General features: G+C 48.6%; 1 protein-coding gene across 11 annotated transcripts in view; it reads right to left on the bottom strand.

Moving 5' to 3' along the window:
* CDH18 (cadherin 18) overlaps nucleotides 1-23,919 on the bottom strand; it is a 1,922,553-nt gene that overhangs the window by 521,359 nt on the left and 1,377,275 nt on the right. For all 11 annotated transcript variants that reach the window (XM_069613787.1, XM_069613788.1, XM_069613784.1 and 8 more), the window contains one exon: nucleotides 20,214-20,335. In XM_069613787.1, coding sequence (XP_069469888.1) covers nucleotides 20,214-20,335 — 122 coding nt within the window. The remainder of the gene's footprint in view (nucleotides 1-20,213; nucleotides 20,336-23,919) is intronic.

Below are 23,919 nucleotides of genomic sequence, written 5' to 3'. Positions count from 1 at the left end.
GGTAGACGTGAAGCCCCCCTTTCCTGAGGTGCGCTGCCACCACAACCATGAGCTTGGTGAAGACCCTCGGGCGTAGGTCAATCAGAACGGCAGGACCCGAAAATGAAAGTGCAAGTCGCCAACCGTGAACCTCAGGTACTTCTTGTGCTTTGGATGGATCGGCACATGAAGATAAGCATCCTTGAGGTCGAGAGACACCAACCAGTCCTGAAGTTGAAGGGCCTGGAGGACTTGAGAGAGAGTAACCATCTTGAACTTGTCCTTCCTGAGGAGTCTGTTCAAACCGCGCAAGTCCATGATGGGTCTCAATCCCCCCGTCTTTCTTGGAAATCAAAAAATAAGGGGAATACCATCCCTTGTTCCTCTCCGCTACAGGCACCAGTTCTGTGGCGCCATTCTCCAGCAGGGATTGAATTCCCTGCGCAAGGAGCGGATCCGGACTCTTCAAAGAGAGATTCCCCGGTGGATTGTCTTGAGGCCTCTGCCGGAAAGGAAGACATTAGCCGTGGGTTATGATCTCCAGAACCCACACATCTGAAGTAATGACGCGCCACTCTGCAAGATGCTGAGCCAGCCTTCCCCCAACCGGCGAACCTTGGGACATGGCCTCATGACTGAGCTGAAGTGGCTTCGGCGTTGCCAGAGAGCAAAGCGGCAACAGCCCGAACGGCCTTGGCACCTCGAGTACCTTGTTTTCCACCTCTGGCACTCCTACGGCGGCACCTTTGACGGCAGCGCCTCTCGCTTTACCAAAGGATGAGTAATAACGAAAGGATCCTCCCCTCCATTGCTGTCCCCTAGGACGAAAAGGCGGAGGTTGTCCAACTGCAGCGCCCAACGACTTTGCTGCAGCTTTTGAGGTCTGAAACCTCTCAAGGCTCTCGTCAGCCTTGCTGCCAAAAAGATGTTCCTCGTCAAAGGGCATGTTTAGGAGCCGGGCCTGCAGATCAGGAGCAAACCCCGACTTCCGCAACCACGCAAACCTGCGTATCACGGTGCTTGCCGCCATGGACCGGCTGACGCAATCTGCCATGTCCAAACCCGACTGAACGGCCTCACACATGGCATCCTTGCCATCCTGAACCATGGCCAGGAAACCATCCCGTTCATCCCCTTTGGGAATATGTTCAGCCGCCAAGGAAACACAGGTCCACAGAGTGTGCGTGAAAAGAGACAAAGCACAAATGGAGTTGGCCGCCTGAAGCGCCATACCCCCTGCAGAAAACACTTTCTTCGCCCAGCCGTCAAAGCGCTTGTCGTCCCTATCAGGAGGGATGCTAGGGTACGACACCTGCTTTGCCGGGGCCGTAGCCGCCTGCACCACCAAACTCTCCGGAGTAGGGTGCTTGGACAAGTAGCAGGGGTCACTACTGGCTGGGCGGTATTTTCGCGGCAAAGACTTGCTCACTGCCGGGAGACTCTATGGAGCAGTCCAAGCCACTGCCACCCTCCTCTGTAGAGCCATATGAAACGGCAGTACCAGGTCAGTTGGTGGACCAATGTCGAGGATATCCGTAAGGTCATCCTGAACCAACTCCCCTGGGGGAGCAGACCATCCTAAGTACTCGGTGACCCGTGACATAAGGCGCCAGTACGAAAAATTGGCATGAGTGCCAGGCTCAGGCCTACAAAACTCCACCTCCGGAGAGGTGTCCAGCCCACTAGCATCATGCAGGGACTGCCTCAGGTCCTCAAACTGGCTATGGCCCGAGAGAATCTCGTCAGGCACCGTGTCAGGCACTATGCATCATCAGAGCCCTCATCCACCTCTGAAATGAAATCCAGATGGCGGTAAGAAGGCACAGAACTGGAACCAAAGCCATGCTTGACCTTGGCTAGAGCCTTTCTAGGTGGTTCCCCCGAGCCAAGGGGTACCCCCGTCGACACAGCCCCGAAAGGCGTTGAGGGCATCGAGTGAATCGGCGCCGGTATCAAGAGAATCGGCGACAACAGACGCGGCGCCCACAGCATCAACGGCGTCCACACAGGCCTCGAAGGCGGAGCCCCGAGTGTGTCCCTCGAGAGAGTCCGTCGACGACATCAGCGCCACAGGCATCGATGTCTTCCTCGAAGACTGCACAGGTTCACGCGGTCTCGAGCGCGTCGAGGACCGGGACCTGGACCAGGCATGCCAAGAACGATTCCCCTTGTCCAAGCGGGACCTTTCCCACGAATCGTGACGACCACCCGAGCCTGAAGGCGTGTGAGCGGCGTCTCTCGGCTGATCATGAACAACCCTACTCGGAGGCGCAGACGGACCAGTGCCCTGCGATTCGAGAATCACCAACATTTTCTTCCCGAAGGAAGCCGATTCCTCCAGTGTCGCATGCTTGGTGGTGTAAGCGACCCGCTGACGGGCGGAGTCCTCGGATGAGGACGGTGCTTCCGGGAGTGCCTTGAAGAGGCAGAGGAGTGGCGAGACCGACTCCGGGACCGAGACCCACTGGACTTCCGACGACGACGCGGAGAGTCGCCCCTCAAGTAGTCCATCGAAAGCCCCGCAGACCTCGACTTACGGGGCTTGGACACCTTACCTACCGATAACAACTTCTTGCGCCCCCGCAAGGCTTTTGACGTGAGCGACTGGCAGTCGACACAGTCATCCGTGTCATGGGCCTCCCCCGAGACACCAGAGGCAGGCGTTGTGCGAGTCCGTGACCGACATCTTGGACCCACAGTGCCCGCACTTCTTAAAGCCCGGACGTGGTGTGGAAGACGAGGTAGACATCTTCACGAAGAAATAGTTCACAAACAGGTTCGAAGAACCCGAGAAAGCAACAGAAACTCCAAAGAGTCGAGGCGCGCCGAGATTCCCGAAGCGAACACGTTCGTGGAAAAAACAGAACTGAGGCTACGGGCGTCGCGTGTCCTACTTATAACATCCAGTGATGTCGGCCGTCGGAAGAGGTCCATGAGGGCGGCGTATCAACGTCATCGACGCAGGACGCAGATGCCGAAGATTTTCCGAAGCAGCACAGCTGTGGTGATTACTGTCATAGATATGGAATACGTCAGAGGACCCAATCCCCTTGAAAGAATAATTGCCCCTCTTATGAACCTCTGCAGAGAGATTCACCGTTTTTGCACATCGATAGTATATCATGAACGTGTTTACTATTACATAACAGCAGGTATTCAGGAGTTCTCCTCTTCGCTTGGCCGCCTCGCCGGGACTGGGATATGTGTTTCGATAAAGCTGGCTGCCTCCTCTGGGAACGTAAAGAAATACACTTTATTCTGATGCTGAATCTTGAGTCTTGCCGGGTAGAGCATGGCATATTGCACTCGTCTTTCACGCAACAGTTTCCTGACCCCCGTGAACATTTTCCTTTCTTGTTGCACTGCGAGTGTAAAGTCCGGAAATATGCGTATGATGTTCGCTTCCCATCGCAACTCTTGTTTCTCCCTGGCCACTCTGAGGATCAGGTCTTCATCCCTATAATTCATCAACTGCACTAATATTGGTCTAGGGTATGCCCCAAGCTTCGGTTTTGGGGCGGGTGATCTGTGCGCCCGCTCCACAGCAAACATCGGCGACCAGCCCGGGTCTCCTAAGAGGGTGTGCAAGAGTTCTTCTATTGCTTTCTCCATCGATCCCTTTATTGCTTCCTCCGGCACCCCCACTATGCGAATGTGATTGCGCCTGGACCTCGCCTCCAAGTCTTCACACTTGGCCTTCACCGTCCCTAAGTCTATTGCCATTGTGGCCACCGTGGTTTTCAAAGTTGTAAGCTCATCTTCTGTGGCCGATATTCTCATCTCGGCTTCCGTAATGCGCGATGTTTTTTCCAGTTGCGTTGTAATGTTCGCTACATTTACTGTAATTCCATCTAGTTTCTCATTTAATGCAGAGAAGACGTTCTGCATGGCCAGAAAGACTGCTTGTGGGTCCATTGTTGCCCCACTAGGGGTCTGCAGCTCTTGTGCGGGGGCTTCCCTCTCCATCTCGGGGTCTATATCCTTTTGTATAGTCGTTGCAAACTTGTCTATGGTTCCTCTACCCTTCTTAGAGCCAACGTTTTTTTGGACATCGTTTTCTTTAGCGAGAGTTAGCCCTGGGGTCTACTCCGGAGGTCCCCGTCCACTTCCAGGTCACAGTCTGCTTGTATGGATAGGTTCCGACACAGGTTTCTTTTCCTCTAGTGCTCCAAGGAGGGATTTGCCTTTGTCTCCAATGCCGTGAATCCTCGTGGACTGATGTTGACTATGTTAGGGTTCGTTGTCCGTGGCTATCTCCACTGCCACCCTAGGTCTGTGCGCTGTCTTGCCTCACCAGAGACCTGGCCACGGGGCCAGTCTAGCTCATTCAGATGTATTCTCACCCTATATGCGTATCTGGCGTGTGCCTTTTAATTGCGCTGTGGGTTTCTATCTCTTCTCAATGACTGTCCCATCAATTAGGTCACACTGCTTTTCTTGCTGGGCAGGACTGTGAGGTTACAGGCATTGCTATGCGTCTGTGCATCCAGCAGGTCTTTAATTCCTGTGTTTGGGGGATTGCCCTCTCTTTAGTCCCGTAGGTGGAGGCCTGGTTTCGCCCGGCAGAACCTCGTTCGCTGGTTATTATAGCCTTATCTCTCGGCTGAAATGGTGTTTTATTGACCCCAATGTTCTCCTCGCGTCTGTTTGGAGGCCACCCAGCTTACATGGCTGTGTGTCATTAAATTGCTTACACTTTCTGGTGTGTACCAGCAACGGATTGCTCAGCTTAGCCACCCAGACCAGCGTCTGTCAGTCTTATGGCGGGGATAATATGCAAGTTCAGACCCCGTTGCAGCGGCCGGAGCACTCGTCGTAGGGCCACGTGGAAATCCGAGCCCCAGCAGAAGAGAGGGAGGAGGCGAGGGCCACCTCTGCCCTCCGCTTCAGCTACCGACACCCGGGCCCAGGGGAGGGTCAGGGGGGACCGCCCCCGAGTCCGTGATCACTCGCCCCAACCACCCACCCAGTGTTCGGGTACCGCTCGGGGTCCCGGGCAACACTAGAGCGGCGCCACTCCTCACCTCGCATGGATATGTCCCGTCCGCTGCCGGGCTCCCTCCGCCGTCAGTTCGGGGTCCGATCGGGGGGGATCGCAGGCGCTCAACGAATGTCGGAGCACCCAGGCTTTAACCCCAGTCGCCTGCAAGCCGCCTCTTCTCTCACCGCACCTCCAGTATTTTCATGCCGGGCTCCGCCCTCCTCCTCGTTGTGCGACGCCGACTCACACCCTGTGTTGAGCGTGGGATCTCAGCAGTCCTATATTTCAATATGTCAGGGGCGCTTCACACACGTTCAGCATCGATTATTTGGAGAACCGGAGTCTGCAAGATGTTATGATGGCATTGCGGCCTCGGATCTCACCGGAGCTTACACGGAAGCGTCCATTTTCTTCTGTGCGCAACAGCGGCCCCCGAGAATTACATTTCTTAAACAGGTCTAGAAGCAGTTTTAACATTGTGCATTGATGCACAAGTAATGTTAAAGGGGAACTTGAATGTGGAGCGATGGGAAGAGTGACTGCATTTCACAAGTTTCCTCACAGTACAAATATTGAACATGTTGAAGTCAAGTTTGATCCTGTAGAAGAAACTCATTAGATTTCTCAGACCTCTGCATGTTTCATGCTTTTTAAGAATACCTTTGGGAAATCAGCCCAATATCGATTGTGCTCTGCATATTTAATTACTATTCATAAATCACAAGGGTTGGCTTTAGAAGCAGCACTTATTGACATTGGTCATACAGTGTTCAAAGAAGGAAAGTCATATTAGCTCTGTCACTTGTGAAACATATTTAAGGATTATTTTTAATAAACTTTGATGTAAGAAAAGTGAAAGCTGACAAGTCTTGCATTGAAGAATATAAATAGACGAGTACTGAATTATCCTCATCTGAACCTGTGCCTGCTAAGCACTTAGCCAGCAAATATAAGTAATCAGTGAAACTACATTCAAATACAATCATTCCTCTTAAGACAAAAAAACTAAACAATCTACCAGAGTTGGAAAGTCATTCAAGTATGACCTACTCCCATTGTAGATTTAGTAATGAAACAGGAGTAGAATGCTATATTAAAGCAGCCTTGTGGATGTTGTTTCAAATGACACCAGGCTATCATGCCATATTCTTTCTAGAGAGGGGTGGCTGCTACCTTTTGTTGTATATTTGCAAGGAACTTGGGGTTGGTCACACTAAGTTACCTGGGGGAACCCAGACGTGGACCCTTTGCTCACTGTGTTCAGGAAGGCACAGCTACACCTCACTGATGAAGCCCAACAAGGCTGAAGCGCATGTCTGGGGTTGCTGTTGGTACTCTTGTTCAAAGGAGGTTTGCCTGGCATTTCGGTGCTGGACTGCCCTTGTGGGCGGGACAAAGACTGACATGCAAATAGATATTCCTTCTTTGTGTAAAGTACAATGAGGAAAAAGCGAGGGATGCGGACTCTAAAAGTTGAAAATACCACAGAACAGGATATCATGCTATGTGCCTTCTAGAGAGCAGAGCCTGCTAACAGTTTTGTATTTTTGCAAGGAACTTGGGGTTGCTCACTCTAAGTTACCTGGGGCAACCCATATGTTGACCGCATGCTCACTGTGCCCAGATTGGCACAGATCCAACTCACTGATGAGGCCCAAAAAGACTGAAGAACATGTCTGGGGTTGCTGTTGGTACACTTGTTCACAGGAGGTTTGCCTGGCATTTCGGTGCTGGACTGCCCTTGTGGGCGGGACAAAGACTGATAAGCAAATGGATATTCCTCCTTTGTGTAAAGTACAATGAGCAGAAGGTGATAGCCGTGGACTCGCAAAGTGGTAAAAAACCACAGAACAGGTTATCATGCCATGTTCTTTCTAGAGATGGGCGACTGCTACCTTTTTTTGTATTTTTGCAAGGAACGTTGGGGAACCCAGACATGGGCCCCTTGCTCACTGTGTTCAGATAGGCAAAGCTCCACCTCACTGATGAAGCCCAACAAGGCTGAAACACGTGTCTGGGGTTGCTCTCGGAACTCTTGTTCAAAGGATGTTTGCCTGGCATTTCGTGGCTGGATTGCCGTTATGGGAAGGACAAAGACTGATATGAAAATGGATATTCCTCCTTTGTGAAAAGTACAATGAGCATAAAGTGATGGCTGAGGACTCTCAAAGTTGAAAAAACCACAGAACAGGTTATCATGCCATGTTCTTTCTAGAGAGCAGCGCCTGTTAACATTTTTGTACAGAAGTAGATTGGCTTGTCTGTAATGACTCTAATCAAACACCAAGCAATATTGCCAAAGGGTTTAAAGTATGCTTATTTAATGTTGTTAGAACCAAAGTTTTAAAAGTATGTTTTATATTCTTTGTGAATTTAAACATGCAAAATAAAACTTTGAAACGGAAGAATAGGCTAATAAGTGTTTTATGTAAAGTAGAAGATGAACAAGTTACTTAACTACTGTAACGTTCTTTCGGCTGGATCTTCCTCCCACGTATTCCTTATCTTTGATAAATCCGCGTCCAGCTTGCTGGTCTCGGAAAACATTTTCACAGTAGAGGGCGCTGCGCGTCGACGTCCCTCGAGTCGGTGTCCCTCGAAGGCCTCTGTATCGGCGACAACGTCACCAAAGATAAAAATAGTCTTGCGCAGCATCTGTTGCTCAGTTTTGAGGTGCTGTATTTACCTTGTATGAGATGGTTAATACCCTTGAAGGCACGTAGGCTGCAACTACAAGGGAGGTTTTACTGCGGGGAAGGATGGGAGGGGCGATAAGGAATACGTGGGAGGAACATCCAGTCGAAAGAACGTTACAGTTGGTAATTAACTTGTTCTTGGAATGGATTGTGTCCTCCCACGTATTCCTTATCTTTGATAGACTCCCAAAGCAGTAATGTGTATAGGAGGCGGGAGTAAAACGTAATTATTTTTTTTTAAATGCACAGAGTGCAACACAGCTTTCCCAAATTTAGGCTCCTGGATAGTGGAGGAATCTAGACTGCAGAAAGTGCTGAACGTATGGACAGACGAGCATGTGGCAGCCTCACATATGTCTTTAATTGGAACTCCTCTTTGGAGAGCTGACGAGGCTGGTAAAACCCATTTCAAGAGAAGTCACTGCTTGGGATAGAGTTGTAGTTGTCGATTTAGACGTCATAGGTCTCGACAAACCTACAAACGGCGTCAAAATATTCGAAAATGGCCTCGATGTTGTCGAGAGAATCGGAATTCTACACGGTGCTGTCGATATTGTCGACACCCCTTTCGACGCCTTGGACGGATCCGTTGACCCCCCCCTAGTGTCGATGGTGCAGTTGGGGCATGAGGTTTCGAGGGCCCCTCTTTCATCGGGGTCAACGATGGCGTTGATGACAAAGTCTTGTGTGTCGAAGGCACCTTCGACGATGGCATCGATGATGCCGTTTTATTCGAAGAATCCTTGTCTTTACTCGAGGGTTCGTGACACTCTCGAGGGTTTTTATTTGCCGGGTCCGATGACCCACAGCGTTTTTGTATTTCGGGTCTTTCACCCGGGGTATCACTTCTAGGTATCTCTGAGGGGGGACAAGGCCGCGTTCTCGAAGACCCTAAGCATTTGTTTGCGAAATTCCTCCCACTTAGCTGGAGATCTGTGTTCAGTGGGGCAGGTGACCCTTTCTGGAGCATTAGAGGATGAAGAGGAAGGAGATCTATGACGCCTCTTCTTAGAATGTCTCGATCTAGATGAGTGGTGAGAACCACTTCGAGATCTCGAGCAGGAATGTTTTTTTCAATGGTGAGGATACGAATGTTTCGACTCAGCCGAGGACAATTTCAAAGGGGTAAAGGATTTAACTGTCTTACCTTTTTCCAGCTTCCCCCTCCGCTCCTTCAAGGCTTTCGCCGTCATGGACATACAATCCTCACATTCCTAACACTGGTACTCTGATTCCAGGCACCACAAGCAGATCCTGTGAGGATCTGTTAATGCCATCTTTTTTCCACAATCTCAACATTTTTTGAAGCTGGATACTGGCGTCGATGAAACGGACAAAGATGCCATTGTAGAACCTGATACAATGGAGAGGCATGATTTGTTATCATTACCCATCATTACCTATTGTTAGAGAACCATTACCCAGTATTACCCCTTTTAGGAATCATTACATCATGTTTAGTTATCCATCATATATTCTGATTAGTACATGAAATAGTAACATTACACAATCCACAATGTTCTGCCACATATAGGTAGCATTTGCATTTGCTTATAGAATGACACACTGTCATATTTGAAATGCCATGTAGTCTCATTTAGAATGACACATTGTTATATTTGTAGAGACACATTTAGAGATATTTTGTTATGTATTCAGTATGCATGTAGAGCATTGCACTTAGAGTATGCAATAAAGATTGCATTCTGTATCGCCTGGATTTACGAGAGAAAGCGTAAACGCTAGAAAGCATGTAGCTGGCTCCTAAAGCCATTTCTGGAAGGAGACACAGAAGCACCATTTGGTTCTGTGCGAAATTGTTATGAATTAGTGTGAAAGAAAGGAATGTAAACAGTTTCTTGGCAGGCACAGATGAACCTTGTCCGAGTGAGAAGGCGAAGGAGGCTTATCAGCATGGCTGGCTGACTGTGCCGCACAGAGAGAAGAAGGGGGGCAGCGCCATGGGCTCTGCAGGGAGTGTTTTTGCATGGTGAGAGGGAGAGGGTGCTTTCGCGAGGAGAGACATGCACGGAAAGAGGGATTTTGTGAAGCTAACAGTGGAGTGAATGGAGGAATAGATGGTAGATGGTGTATTGCAGGCAGACTGAAGAAGGCCAATGCTAGTAGATATGACGAAATGTCACACTGACAAAGAACACTACCAGAACACGGAGTGAAAGTACACGCAAACACAGACATGCAGGCACGGCTCTAATATAGAATGCTGACACACAGAGAAACGAAGGAATGCTTAAAGTAACCATAGGGATTTGTATACGTCATTGCATAGTATAACCAGGGGAGAGGGGAGTTGCTGGTTCTAGATGGTGCTAGATGGTGTTTTGGATGGAGCTGCTCTCTTTGATGATTGAGAGAAAGGCGTTTGGTTGGCATTGATGCAGCCCTGGCAGACCAGCTTGGGAGAGATTCGAGAGCTTGGCAGAGGCATTGAGGCAGTTCGAGTGACCAGATCTTGAGGCCTGGCCCTGACACTGACTGGCTGGCTGCAGAGTTAGCTGGAGAGGAGAGTCTTGGCAAAGAGAGCTGGACAGGGGAGAGATGCACATGCAAATGGGAAGTATGGTTTATGGCCTAAACTGACTGACTGATTAGGGCAGACACACAAAGTGCCTTGGGTTTGGGAAAGGGGAAATGAGACAGAGATTGTCTTAGAGAGAGAGAGAGAGAAGTATGGTGTGGATTGGAGAGGAATGCTGAATGCTGGCACTTGCCATATGTATATTGCATTAGACACTGATGGATCCAGCTAATCACAGGCTTGCATTAGAAGCCTGTGAGGCTTATAGTTATTCACTGAATGGTAGATTTGCACCAGAAGCATAAAAGGTGCAAATTTGATATTTGCATTATCTTATTGCTTGCATCATGCCTTGTTATGTATGAATAAATGTATTCTATTGTTATAATTGAATCGATTCTTGTGTTTTCTTTGTGTCTTATGTTATTGTGTCCACAGGAGTAAGATAGGAGTATGTTGCATAGCATAGGAGTAAGTAATCTAGGAGTAACACAGTGCACATAGGCCTTGATATACGAAAGCAGGGGGGTATGGTGATCCACACTCCCCCCCCCCCCCGAGGAGATTGCCTGCGATTGTCTAAGACCGGTGCATGGTCTCCCACGCGGGGCTAGACCATGGTAGGAATTGTTTTACGGTCTCACAGTAGGATGAACATTTTCAAAGTTTTTCGAAGAGTTTACTGAAGAACCGAGCATTGCGTCTCCGAGGCTTACGAAGCGCGGAAAAACGGAACTGAGCAACAGACGCTGCACGAGACTATTTATACTTATGGTGACGTCGGTGCTAATACCGAGGCCTTCGAGGGACACCGACTCGAGGGACGTCGACGTGCAGTGCCCTCCACTGTGAACATTTATTCCGTGGCCAGCAAGCTGGAAGTGGATTTATCAAAGATAAGGAATACGTGGGAGGACACAATCCATTCAAAAGATTGTTACTAGGATGTATTTTAAATTCAGTATTCCATACATAGAGATAACATTCTGAAGATTACATACATTAAAAGAGAAAACAGCATTCTGAAATCTTCTACTTCTGTTTTATTGTGTAAAACAGTGTATATTTTAATATGTACAAGTGGTCCCTACAAGTAATAGGTTACATAAGTAACCATGTACATTATTTTGGGTGTTAGGGAGTGTAGAAGTTCATGACTGTTTACATATAAAACAAGTAAACAGTAGGATGTAGATACAAATGTTTCTTAAGTAAATTACATCCACCTACTAATAAGAGTTTTAAGAAAGGATTTAGACATATTGGGCCTCATTACGAGCATGGAGGTAATGAAAAAAGGAAGGCGGAATGGTATTACCGGCATCAACTACCGGTCCGGGCCATTACGAGCCTACAACCCGTTAATGCCGCCCCCGCCCGTACCGTGCCCCTTCTTACCGGCATGCAGGCGTACAAGCGCCCCTTCGCAGCAGCAATACCGGGATGCCGCCAACAGGAGGAGATCACAAGTCACGCGGGCATGCACTTACCAGCATCCCGAAGGCGGTTAATAGGGCCTGCACGATGGCGGTATCACAGGCATCGCAGACCACCCGTAAATAGCAACCTGCAGTGTAGCCAACTGCCACAGGTGCACACAATCACCACAGGTGGAGCCAATGGAGCCTGTCCCAGCACAAAAGGAGCACACCCACACACCACACCCCTTCCAACACCAAAATGATCCCACTAGCTGTAGCCATCCTGCGGCTGGAGGACATGCCTGCACTGCTACACTAGCAACAACAACAACTACAACTACTACTACAACAACAACAAGCAGCACAGAGGAGACGCAAGAGGAGAAGGAGGGTGAGACAGGCCCGGCAGGTCCGACCAGTGCAGCCAGTGGTACCACATAGGCAGCCACCAATACCTCGCCTCAGAGCCAGTCCATTCAACCTAACCCCCATGCAGATCCACACCCTGTACCGTTTGGACCTGACACCAGCACCACCATAGTGGACATGATACACAACGACATTGTCAGCCTGATAGAAATCCGCACAGCCATCCCCCCCTCTACTGAAGGTGGTGTCTGTGCTCCACTTCCTGCCACAGGCACCTACCAGCACACCGTGGGCCAGCTGCATGGCATATTACAACCACTCTTTTCACGCAAGCTGACCCAGGTGCTTGATGCCCTCCTGAAGCATGCAAGCATCCACATATCCCCACCACAGACTGGCCAGGAGCTCACTGACACTAAAGTAGGCTTCCATGCACTGGCAGGCATGCCCAATTGCGTCGGTGCCCTCGACTGCACCCATGTAGAATTGGTGGCCCCTCATGCCAATGAGTTGGTGTACTGCAATCGCAAGCAATACCACTCCATCAATGTGCAGATGGTATGTGACTCAAGATCATCACACATTGTTGCACCCGATATTCCGGATCTACATATGATGCCATGGTGCTGCGTAACTCCACGCTAACCCACTACATGGAGCGACATGCTGGACAACGTGCCTGGCTGCTTGGTAAGTTGCCAGACTGGGCCATGGCAGTGGGGTTGTGAGATGGGGGGGGATGCATACTCCACCTGGGTAAGATTGGGGAGGGGGGAGAGTATACTCCACCTGGGTGAGATTGGGGGGGAATGCATACTCCACCTGGGTGAGATTGGGGGGGTGCATACTCCACCTGGGTGAGATTGGGCGGTGAGTGGACAATGTACTTACAGCTATACACTGTTCGCCTGAATACCCCAACCTGAACATGACACATCAATCCCATACATAGGACCAATGTTGCACAGCAATGACAACATGCCAGACGCACAAGCAGGCCACCATGTGCATGTTAATACCATATAGCTGCAGCCATGGCAGTGATTCCTAAAGGTGTCAGGTTAGATATTGACTCACACATACCTCATTGTGCTCCCATGCAGATGATGGTGGCTATCCCTTGAAGCCGTGGCTACTTACCCCTGTACGGAACCTGCAGAACAGGCACGAAGAGGAGTACAATCGGGTTCATACCCGTACCCGTGTTGTGATTGAGCAGACCTTTGGCCTGTTAAAAGCACGGTTCCACTGCCTCAGCAGGTCTGGTGGAGCACTCCTTTATGGGCCTGGGAAGGTGGCAAAGATCACCATGGTGTGTGTCATGCTGCACAACATGTGCATCCGGAGAAACGTACCACTGCCACCTGACATTGACCTGCATGCACCGGGTGAGGATAATGAGGAGGATGATGATGGAGGAGAAGCAGCACCCCTGGCAGTTTGTGATGCACAAGATGGCCGTGCTGTGGGCCAATCACTGATTGACGATTATTTATGAACCACAGGGACGTTGATGCTTATGTGTTAGTACTGCACTGGGCACTGGGATCGTGTGGACATGGACACAGGGTGTGTGGGAATTTGGGCACTGTGCGCTGTCATGAATTGATTAAACACACACAAAATGAACAATGTACAGTCATGAAATGAATTTGCACACAACGGGTGTATTAGAAAAAATACAATATATAGTGCTTCATCCCTCCACCTCCCACATGCCCTGGCCCCTCCCCCCAAAACCCCCTAACACCCCAATACCCCATACCCACTCCCAATAGACACCCCTAACACCCTCCAAACACCACCAACCCCACCTCCCCCTTCACTTATTGTCATCCCTGTCACGCCTCGGGGAACCTGGTGGCTTTGGAAGAAGTGGAGGCTGCGCCCGCCATTGCTGGTTCCATCACGTTTTGGGAAACGCGCCGTGTAGGTCTAGCTGTCCTTGCGAAGTTCCCGACACCGGGATTTATTCCATTCACTTCTGGGGTCGGGTGCGTTGCAACATACAGTGTTTCGTCCTGTTTTGCCGGCGCTGATGTTTTTCAAGTAGTTTTACCTTTTTTCCGCCCGTTTGCCCTTCTATTCTTTTTTCGCCCCTTTTTCTTCCCTTGTCTCCGTATCTTTAGTCAGGGTTCCCCCGCAATCTTTCCTCCTCCTCCCTTGCCTGTTCCTTTCCCGTCTCTCATCCTTCCTCCCTCCCGTCTTGTGTTTACTTCCTTCGTATTTCTCTCTTAACTTACTCTGTTGTTCTTTCCGTCTTCCTACCTTCCAGTCTTGTGCTTGCCTCGCTTTTGCCCTCTTCTGATAGCCTTTATCTGTACCTATCCTGAATGATATCTCTGTGTACTGACCGCTGCCTGCCTTGTGGATTGCCTCGCCTAGCCCTCATCTGCTTATCCAGTATCGGAACTGCATCCTGCTTGAAATTCCTGTGTACCGACCACTGCCTGTCTTGTGGATTGCCTCGCCTAGCCCTCTTCTATCTGTACTGGAACTATATTCTACTTACCTGATCTCTTACCCGAATCTCGTTGGAGCTTGTTCTAATTTTCGGACTGTGTCAACCAGTTCCTCTCCCTCTGCTGCTGCCTCCGGAGTGTGTTGTTACCTACCACACTGCACTTGAAGATTCAATTCTTCTGGGGTTTTTTGTGCCACTGGCTTTTTCCCCATTGACCCGCGGCCGAGGAGGGTTGCCACAGATCACCCAAAGGGTGTCACTGTGGTGTCCTACCTCGGTCGTCCCTATCTTCAAAAAAAGGAGTGAAGACTCGAACAAAGGACAACCCGAAGCTGACTCAACGCCAGAGACTTCGAGATGAGGTGGAAGGGGAGGAAAGGGAGTCAGGGGCATCTCAGGAGGAAGAGGAGATTACAGACCTTCCTGACAATCCCACACACGATGTGGGTGGACCGGCTATTTCCAGCCTCTTTTCGACGAGTCTGGGGGCAGAATGTCGGTGTGCCTTGTGCTGCGCCTCGTCATCCGCACAGGGCTTGAGGGAGTTGAGCTGGCAGGTGTGGATGATGGGCTGGAGGTGGTTGGATGTGGCACTGCCGGTGCAGGTTGTTGCTGCTGAAAATGTTCCAGCATCCTGCTAAGGACCTGTGTCACCGCCCCTAAACTGTCACGGATGAGTATGGCGCTTGTGTTGATGGCATTTACGGTAGCCGCATTGGCCTCCCTTATTTCGCGGCGTCTTTGTTTAACCTCAGCCACATACTGGCGGATCAGTTCAATCATGGAGTCCTGGCGACCCTCTACCCTGGTCAGGCGTGCCTCCATGTCAGTGGGGGCTGTGGAGGTGGATGGTGCTGTGGCTGGGTGGACGATTGCAGGGCTGCCCTCTGAGGTGCTGAACAGATGCGGACTCCTCAGTAGAGCCGCTGGTACCAGCATGGGGCATGCTGGTGTGCCCTGTGTGGAGTGGTGGGGGGTGGACTGGGGGCTTGGTGCATGGGGACATTCCACATGGATGGTGTCGTCAATGTCCTGGTATTCCTCCGCTTGCACATCCAGGTCGCTGAGGGGGGCTGTGGCTGCTGCCTTACCTACAGAACTGGTGGCAGCGGACTGGGTACCATCAGCCTCTCCCTCTGCAATTGTTGCCGACTCTGTATTTGCAGTCTCTTCGGCTGCTGTAATCTCTTCCTCAGCCGACCTGGCCTGTACTGGTGCCCTGGGTTGCACTCTGGCCCGCGTTGCTGCCCCGGAGGTGGATGGCCCAGTGCTCTCTGGTCTGGCCCTGGATGGCTTGTAGTGTGTTGAAGCCCTTGGGGCAGGGTCCTGCCCTTTATTTTCTGCATCAGTACCTGTGGGGGAACAAGAGATGCAGGGCATCAGTGATGGTGTTACATGCAAGATGCACGAGTTGGTGCTGTAAAATATTTCATTTCTCATGCATTGCATTCTTATAGGTGTCACACAGGGTACTTTCAAGGGGGGTGGGGGGCATACTGGCATAAGCCGTGGCCTCTCCAATCGGTACTGATGTGTACCAGGTGGCATACCGTTGTATTGCGTTTTGTGTGATTTGTGACATGTGAATGATCCCTGTGTGTTGGGTGTCTCTTGGTAATGCGATTGGCACGCAGCATGCATTTCATTGTGCCAGGGTTTGGGCCTCCATCTGGACATGGATCTGTATATGTGTGTATGATGGGCCATGCATTGGCTTGGCTCACTTTCACATCTGTTGTACTATGTCATGTTTTGGCCTACTGGGGTTTGCGGGGTCACTCACCTCCATATCCCGATGTCGCTGCACCCGTCTCCATTTCACCGAAGCCCTCAATGGACTCCATATGTATGGTGATGCTGCAGGTCTCTTCCGATCGCATCAATTTTATGGGTGAGTGGGCACCCCCGCCTGTGGCCATGGCCTCCCTGCGATTTGATGCCAGGATGTTATGCACCGGGAGACGTAGTTCATCCCCTCGCTTCTTACAGTCTTTGACCGTGCGGGGGGTGGTGCTAACCGCTGTCACCTTACGCGCAACCTCCTCCGATATTTCTTTTTTTCGGAGTTGAACTTCCCTTTTGAGGTTGTTGGCGAACACCTCATCCGCATGGGCTGCAAGAGTATCAGCAAGCATGTTGAGCTACTCGTCGGAGAAGCGCTTCTTGCGGGTTGCCTTGAACATGCTGGATGGTATGGCCCTGCTCTCGACTCTAGCACTGCTGGATTGAGAGGATTGCAATGGATTGTGCTTTTAAAGATGGCCGCCGGCGCATTTCCCGTTCCGACGAGATGACGTTACTTCCGGGTCCGGTATTATGAGCCCGGTATTTGCATGATGTTATTACTGGGTCGTTATTAAGGGGTTGCTCCTTGGCGGAGGCGGTATCGGCTGGCCCCGTGATGGCGCTATCATGGGGGGTTGGAGGGCCTTTAGCGGCATGGCGGTGCAGCCATTACCGGCATGGGGGTTCACCCGCGCACTCGTAATCAGCCGCTATTAGCTGCGTCAAGGGTGCACGGACGCGCTATTACCACCATGCTGGTAATGACTCAGTTTTTACCTCCATGCTCGTAAGGAGGCCCATTGTGTCTTACTTGCTATGTGTGGAGGTGGCCAAAATAGGGACTTGCACAATGTTTTTAGGAAGTATTCCAATTCATATAAAAAATGAAAATATCCTTGTTTAAGTGTTAGTTTGTACAATGTTTAAAGATCTTCTATGTGCAGTGTGGACGTTTTCACAAAAGTTGTACAATGTGTTGTGTCATTACACCGTGAACTTTGTTTTTTTATAGTAGTTTATAGAAAATTGTCATAAGATTCTAATGTGTGTAGGTGGCCAAAAAAGGAAACATATGAATTTGAAAAGAAGTATTCTAATGGCAATGTAGAGATAATTATTATGTTTTAAAATAAACTTTCATTTAATAAAAAATGTACTCCACACTGCACACAACTATCTATGAAAATAAAAGGTTTATATTACAATTCCCATTTTTTTTAAGATTTCAAAGAAGATGTATAGATTTAGAAATGTCATTATTCAGACCTTCCAGGATTTTGCGGCATGAAATGGCAAATTTTGCGGCACAAACCTTTATTGCAGTATTTTTGCGGGACATTTTTTATTAACTGGAGGGTCTAAGATTGCAACATTGCAGGAAAGAGGCAGAGTGCAAGGCTACAAGAGAGCCAGGGTATCATTATGTATCTTTTGGATTCATTTAATAGGAAGAGTCCCAGATGTCTCTGGCTTGGCAGAACAGTGTTTGATTTGGCTACATTTTTGGTTTAATGTGCATGCCTATTTAATAGTATTAACTAAATCAATCATTATCGGTTGTAATGCTGAAAATATTCCCCTTCTATGTTCTCCAATCCCTCAAACACCAACACACCTCTCACCAACACACATCTCACCCACTCCCCATCACAACTTGCATTCCTTAACCTCTGTCATACAAATACTCACTTGCTATGTCACTGTCGAGTCACAATTTGCACTCCCCAGCCCCTGCCACACTCCAATTCATACTCCCAACTCACACCTTACACTCTCAATTCCTCCCGCAATATACAGTCCTTCATTCTTTTGTGCTGCTTCTGCATCTTGCATCCTTTCTCCCATTCTATCGCACTCTTCCCTCATCCTTTTTCCCAATCTGCAGCTCACTGTCTCTTTCCAGCTAACCGCTTCCTCTCCGCTTTCAGGCTCACTGATCACACGCTCCCTCTACTTTCTGTACCTCCGCTCGCTCACAGAATTCTGGCCCACCGCATCACTGATTCCTCTGCTCTCCTGTGTAATGCTTCCTCCTCTGACCCACTGCTCTCTCTCTGCTTTCTTGCCTATCACTTCACATCTCACCCATCACTCTCTCCCTCTCGCTCCTTTCCCTCTCATAGTGTGACAATTTTTTTAAAATGTAGATTTTGACCCAGATCCTCAAAAAATGGGGCATTTAAAAATAGAGCCCAGGATATGCTATTTTTAGACAACCCATTTTTGGAAATGAGCAGATCACTTTATTCTCAAAGGTGACTGGCACATTTCCACTGGCTTGAGCTGTAGTGCAAATTTTGCGCTGACCAGCTGCCTTGAATAGGGTTCTGGGTTGTTTGACCGGAGTGTAATTATTTGCGGCGGAACTGACCATAGTCAATTTCGCCGCAAGTTGATTGGCACTTCAGCCAAACAACCCAAAATGTACCTTTCACCACCACCCCCTCCCCCAACGGCTTGGTCGCAGCCACTTCCCCTGCAACCCTGCAGTGTCAGATCCGTCTCTAACGCGGGTCGGATCTGACTCTGCAGGGTCCCTTTTTAGTCATGTTCTTTTTTTTCTGGCCCCTGCCTCCAATTTTGAGGACGCGGGGGACACCCGTGCAATCCCCAAGCCCAAAAATACTGTACAAGGGGAGCGGGTGACACCCCCTCAACACATGTTCGGTATTTATAAAAATCGATTGAATGGTCCTGTCCGAAATGGGTAAAATTGTACCATTCCATTGAATCGATTTTTGTGGGTCAAAATGAATAGTACCTTGCATAGAAGCGCTCTCCCGACAGTGTTCTGCAAGCTTTCAGCGCCTTTCACAGGGACAGGCCCTTCATGGGCCTGCCACTATAAAATGCGACCCAAAAAGTGCATTTTTATCCTGTTTGAGGAACAGAAATGCAAGCGACACAGCAGCGGTTCATACCTTTAAAGGAAATGCATGACAGGGTCAGGAAAGACCCTGTCACAGTGGCACCCCCACATCCCGTGCACGTAGGGTTGCCTACAATTTCTCCATACTTAAAAGTGCATCTTGCTTGGAAATGTGGGATGCGCTTTTAAATTGGCAGAAACGCCCCCTGATTTGCTCAAGGAGGTAAAAAAGGCCATCTGAATGGGAGCGCATATAAAATGTGCCCATTCAGGTGTCCCTTGTGGACTGGGCTGCTCTTTTTTTGGGCGCAAGTGATGAGATGTGTTAGCGCATTTAATTTTTTGCATAAAAAAAAGTTTTGAGAACCTGGCACCCTGAGTATTTTTTTTTTAAACAGTAGTTTTTGCAAATGTGATTTTTTTAAAAAGGAGGCTGTTTTTGCACAAAAAAACAGCAGTTTTCACAGCATTTTGCGCAAAAAGGGAGTGTTCGCGTCATTTTGCGGGATCGCAAAATCGCTAAAAGCTGGAGGGTCTGATTATTAACTTTTGATGTTTGTATTTGGCCAAACAAAGGTCACACACACATTTCACAAGAAGTGCGGAAATTACACGTTAGGCTCTTAATGTAGCTTGTGGTATGTCTTAATATAATTACACATACAAAAGTTTGTATTTTCTCCTGTGAGAAACCAGAGGGGTTTTCTCACACTTACTCCCCTTAGATCCTCTTCTCAAGTGGCCAGGGAAAAGCCATCCCTTTTGGATCTTGACCTTGGGGTGGAGATGCAAGGGCGGACCACCCCACTAGACCACAGCTGAACTGTGTAATAGACATTTGGCTAAACCTCCACTTCAACTTTACTGGTGAACATAGAACCATTGATAAGTCTCTTGCTTAAAACAGAGATGGTGGAAGGAATGTCTTCCACATGCCTTCCCCAATTCGAGTCTCCTCTTGCTTTGGCAGTTCTCATTCAGTGCATTGAATGTATGTAAATAACTTTTACAGTTATAAGTGTAATTTAATCCTGGAAGAAACTTGCGTAAATCATCACCGTTGATATTAAAGTGCTGTACATTTCAGACATTTTAAGAGAAATAAGTTACCTTGCCTTCTTTTGCATTTTCACATACAACCACATCATATTCCTGGGCCAGTTCTGGGGCGTTATCGTTGACATCTAGAACTCTAATATCTACTGTTGCATTGCTGAGTAGACTTGGATTTTCTGTGAAGGACAACACATTTGAAAAGGATTGACATTAGGTCTAGCAGATTATTTAAAATGTTGCAAGCATGTTCTGTCGACAAGGAGCTCTTGTTAAAGCCAGAAAAGAAAGGAAGATTCACAAAAACATTGCTATGAGCATCCAAGCAATTAAATGCAGCTCTTACATGCTCATTACTTACTAGTAAGTAAGAGTTACCCCTAGTAACTGCTTTGTGAAATAAATAGCCCTCTGTCAGTTTATATTGTGTGTAAGTCACAGTAAGCAGTGAATTGGCATCCAAGGGACTCTCGTGTACATAATTTTTTGACATGATAATGTGTTACTCTCTGATAGGTACCTGAACCTGGCACTAGAACATTTGAATGACACTCAGAGTTACAAACTGGGTCCTTGTCATGCAATAACAAGAAGATGATGTTTAGTGTCCATATTATTTGAGGTCTTTGCAGCTGTAGCCATCTTTAAAGAGAGTTTCATTTTACATCACCTCTACCCCTTTATGTGTAACAGATTAATTGATCATATTTCTCCAGAGATTTTGTGCCCTTGTATTGCATTATGGTACAAATCACATAATGGCCCCATTCACAGAAAGGTTATACATCTTGTGTGTACCATGTACACACTCAAATGGTGAAAGCATCTAGATGCTCCCAGTGGGCACAAAGATCAACCAGATAACCCACACGAAATTGGCAGAGGGATTGGGCAGAGGGATGATGCAGAAGTGACTGACGCATATCTCAGTGCATCCCAGTTCCCCAGGGTGTGCTATTAATAGCAACAAGTTCACAGATCCTTCCCCTATGCCTGGTCCGTTAGGGATCTGCTTATCAGCCATCATTCTTTATCTTCCTGGACTACTATTGCCATGTACATAGTTGTTGTGGCTCATGCCACAGAATGTTAATGTGCATTTTATGAGGGCGAGTTCTATTGGGACCAGTTGATGGTCAGCTACCTGGCTGGGGGTTGCCAATCTTGATGCTGAATAAACTACCATTGTATGCCACTCAACTGTGTTTGCCTGGTCACTCCACACAACAAACTGGTGACGAGGATCCTGGACATGGGCTCTGGCAACACCCGGCGGACCCTTTCTAAGGTGGATGGTGATGATTGGCTGGAGTAGCAATTGTTAGCTGGAGTGGCGGTCATCTCTGACGAGGGAAACTGACAGCCCGATCCGGTGCAGCAGCTGTGGGCAGCAGCTGTGTTGTGAGGCGTTGCGAGGAACGTCTCTGTGAGTTGCCGTGGTCCGTGCCTTGAAACTCCCAAGTGCTGCGCAGACCTGTATAGGTCCGGCACTCAGCTTAAGGTGATCCTGTGGGGTTCACTGTACTAAGGAGCGCTTGGGCGGCAGGTATAGAGGATCCGGAAGCCGCCGTCCAAGATGAATTGGGCTAAGGGCCGGCCCGTGAGCGTCAACCTCTGTTAGAGGAAGGCACCCGCAATGCTTCTGGCGCGTGACGTGTCACACGCCGGCCTCTCAACAAATCGCCTGTGAGATCAAAGGGCTGCAGAAAGGAGAAGCGTAGTACAGCACACATTCAAAGGAGAACCGGCTGCAAGGGTGAGAGCGGTGCTGATCTGACGAGAGGAAGTTTTGGTGAGTTATCAGCGCTTGCAGTTGTAATTAGTGGTTTAAAAAAAAAGACAAGGAGATACTGACTCAGGAAAAGCGTGGAACATAAGGCATATCAAAGTCTTTGGTGAATTACAAGTCTAGTGTGCTGCACTTGGAATAGTGTTTACAAGGGGAGGAACTGACAGCCACAAGCAGTTCTGGGAAAATAACCTGGTATCTTCTACAAAACGTTCAGTATCATGGCGAATATACCTGCGCCTGTCTTCTTCCTTACCAGTGTTGGGGAGTCCAGAATCAGATGAGCAGATTGGAAGGACGGTTTTACTAAGTATGCTTTGGCAGCGTTTGGATAGAGCTATTCAAATGAGAGGAAGGAGGCACTCCTCTTTCATTGTTTGGGACCTGTTGGTCAAGATTTGTTACTCAAATTACCAGAGCCCTCCGACCTGGGGGAGACAGGCCCCTACGAAAGAATGCTTGCCAAGCTGGACAAGCATTTTCAGGTTGAGGAAAACATCATACTGGATCACTACAGATTTACCACAAGGCAGCAGAAACAAGTTGAGAGTATTGAAGAGTTTGTGACAACGCTCAGGGGCCTAGCTGTCAAATGTAGGTTTACGCACTGCCAAGATGAAAATCTTAGAGATCAGTTGATGATAAAGTGTTCGAACAATGTCGTGAGAAAGGAGTTGTGGAAAGAGCGTGACCCTACCTTAGATAGGGCAATTGAAATCACAAATATGGTAGAACATACAGAAAAATGTATCAAGACACTTCAACTTGACAAGGGGAGTGAACAATTAGCAGACAGACTGAAATCAGAAGACGCTGTTGTGCATAAGGTATCGAATGCATGCCTGAGGAGTGAGACAGCCAGGAGATTTCAAAGATCGGACATGAGAACCGAGGAGCAAGGAGAGTACAAGAACAATAGAGACTTTAGTCATCAAGGGACTCGTCTGAGAGATTTGAGGGGCTATGCGAAAGGGCCTGCAGGGCCCAGTGAGATCAGGAATACTACGACCAAAAGATGTTTTAGGTGTGGGAGCCCCACACATCTAGCATTTGACAAAGAATGTGTTGCAGTCCATATAACTTGTCATGAGTGCGGAAGGAAGGGACATCTGGCACGGTGGTGCAAGAATTTCAGTGGGGTTCAGATTCGGGAGATCTCTGCTAGTAGTAATGATGGTGAAGTTGGGGAGTTTGGGAGGGAAGTTATATTTTCTGTAAATGCGGTAGCTGGCAAGGTAAAGATACCGAAACCTCATGCGCAGGTGATGATCAATGGGATTTCGGTTAGAATGTTGATCGACAGCGGTGCAGATTACACTTTGATTGGTGTGGGTGTGTGTAGAGATACCTTTAAGTGTTGTACATTATTGGAAGATGAGGTTAAGGAAAACGCTTATGGAGATGTCCCGATAGAGATCTTAGGATGTTTTGAAGGGGAGCTACAATTTAAAGGTAGGAAAGCTATAGGCATCGTTTATGTAGGGTGGAGAATTATTATCCTGGAGTCATCAGGCTGAGCTAAAGATTAAGCTAGATGCTAGTCATCATGACCACGCTTTAGCGGCGAAGGGAGTAGAAACGCAAAATGACGCTAAGAATAATGTGGTGCTGTCATGGTCATGAAGTCAGGGGCACAGGCATGCAGGGGTCGCATGCACAGGAGACCTGGGTGGACACTGTCCTGGCGCCTTTGGCACCAGGCTCATGAACCAAAGTAAACAAGAACATCTATTTAACACCAACAAGATTTTATTATGGACATAGCACTTCAGATGCATTAACCTTTAACATGCCATCCATTAAGCAGGATGCATTAACCTTGAACATTCCATCCATTAAGCAGCCCCAAGTGTATTCTTGGGTGTGGCTGCTAATGGATTGCCTTTGCACGTGCTCACTCTCTAGGAGTGGCAGGGTGTGGCTGGTAAGCCAGCCCTGATGGGCGCGCCCACAATCTCAGCTATATAAGCTGCC

Source organism: Ambystoma mexicanum, chromosome 5p (assembly GCF_040938575.1).
Source record: "Ambystoma mexicanum isolate Mex_15411 chromosome 5p, UKY_AmexF1_1, whole genome shotgun sequence".
Lineage (NCBI taxonomy): Eukaryota > Metazoa > Chordata > Amphibia > Caudata > Ambystomatidae > Ambystoma > Ambystoma mexicanum.
This window is presented reverse-complemented; position numbering and strand designations above follow the sequence as displayed.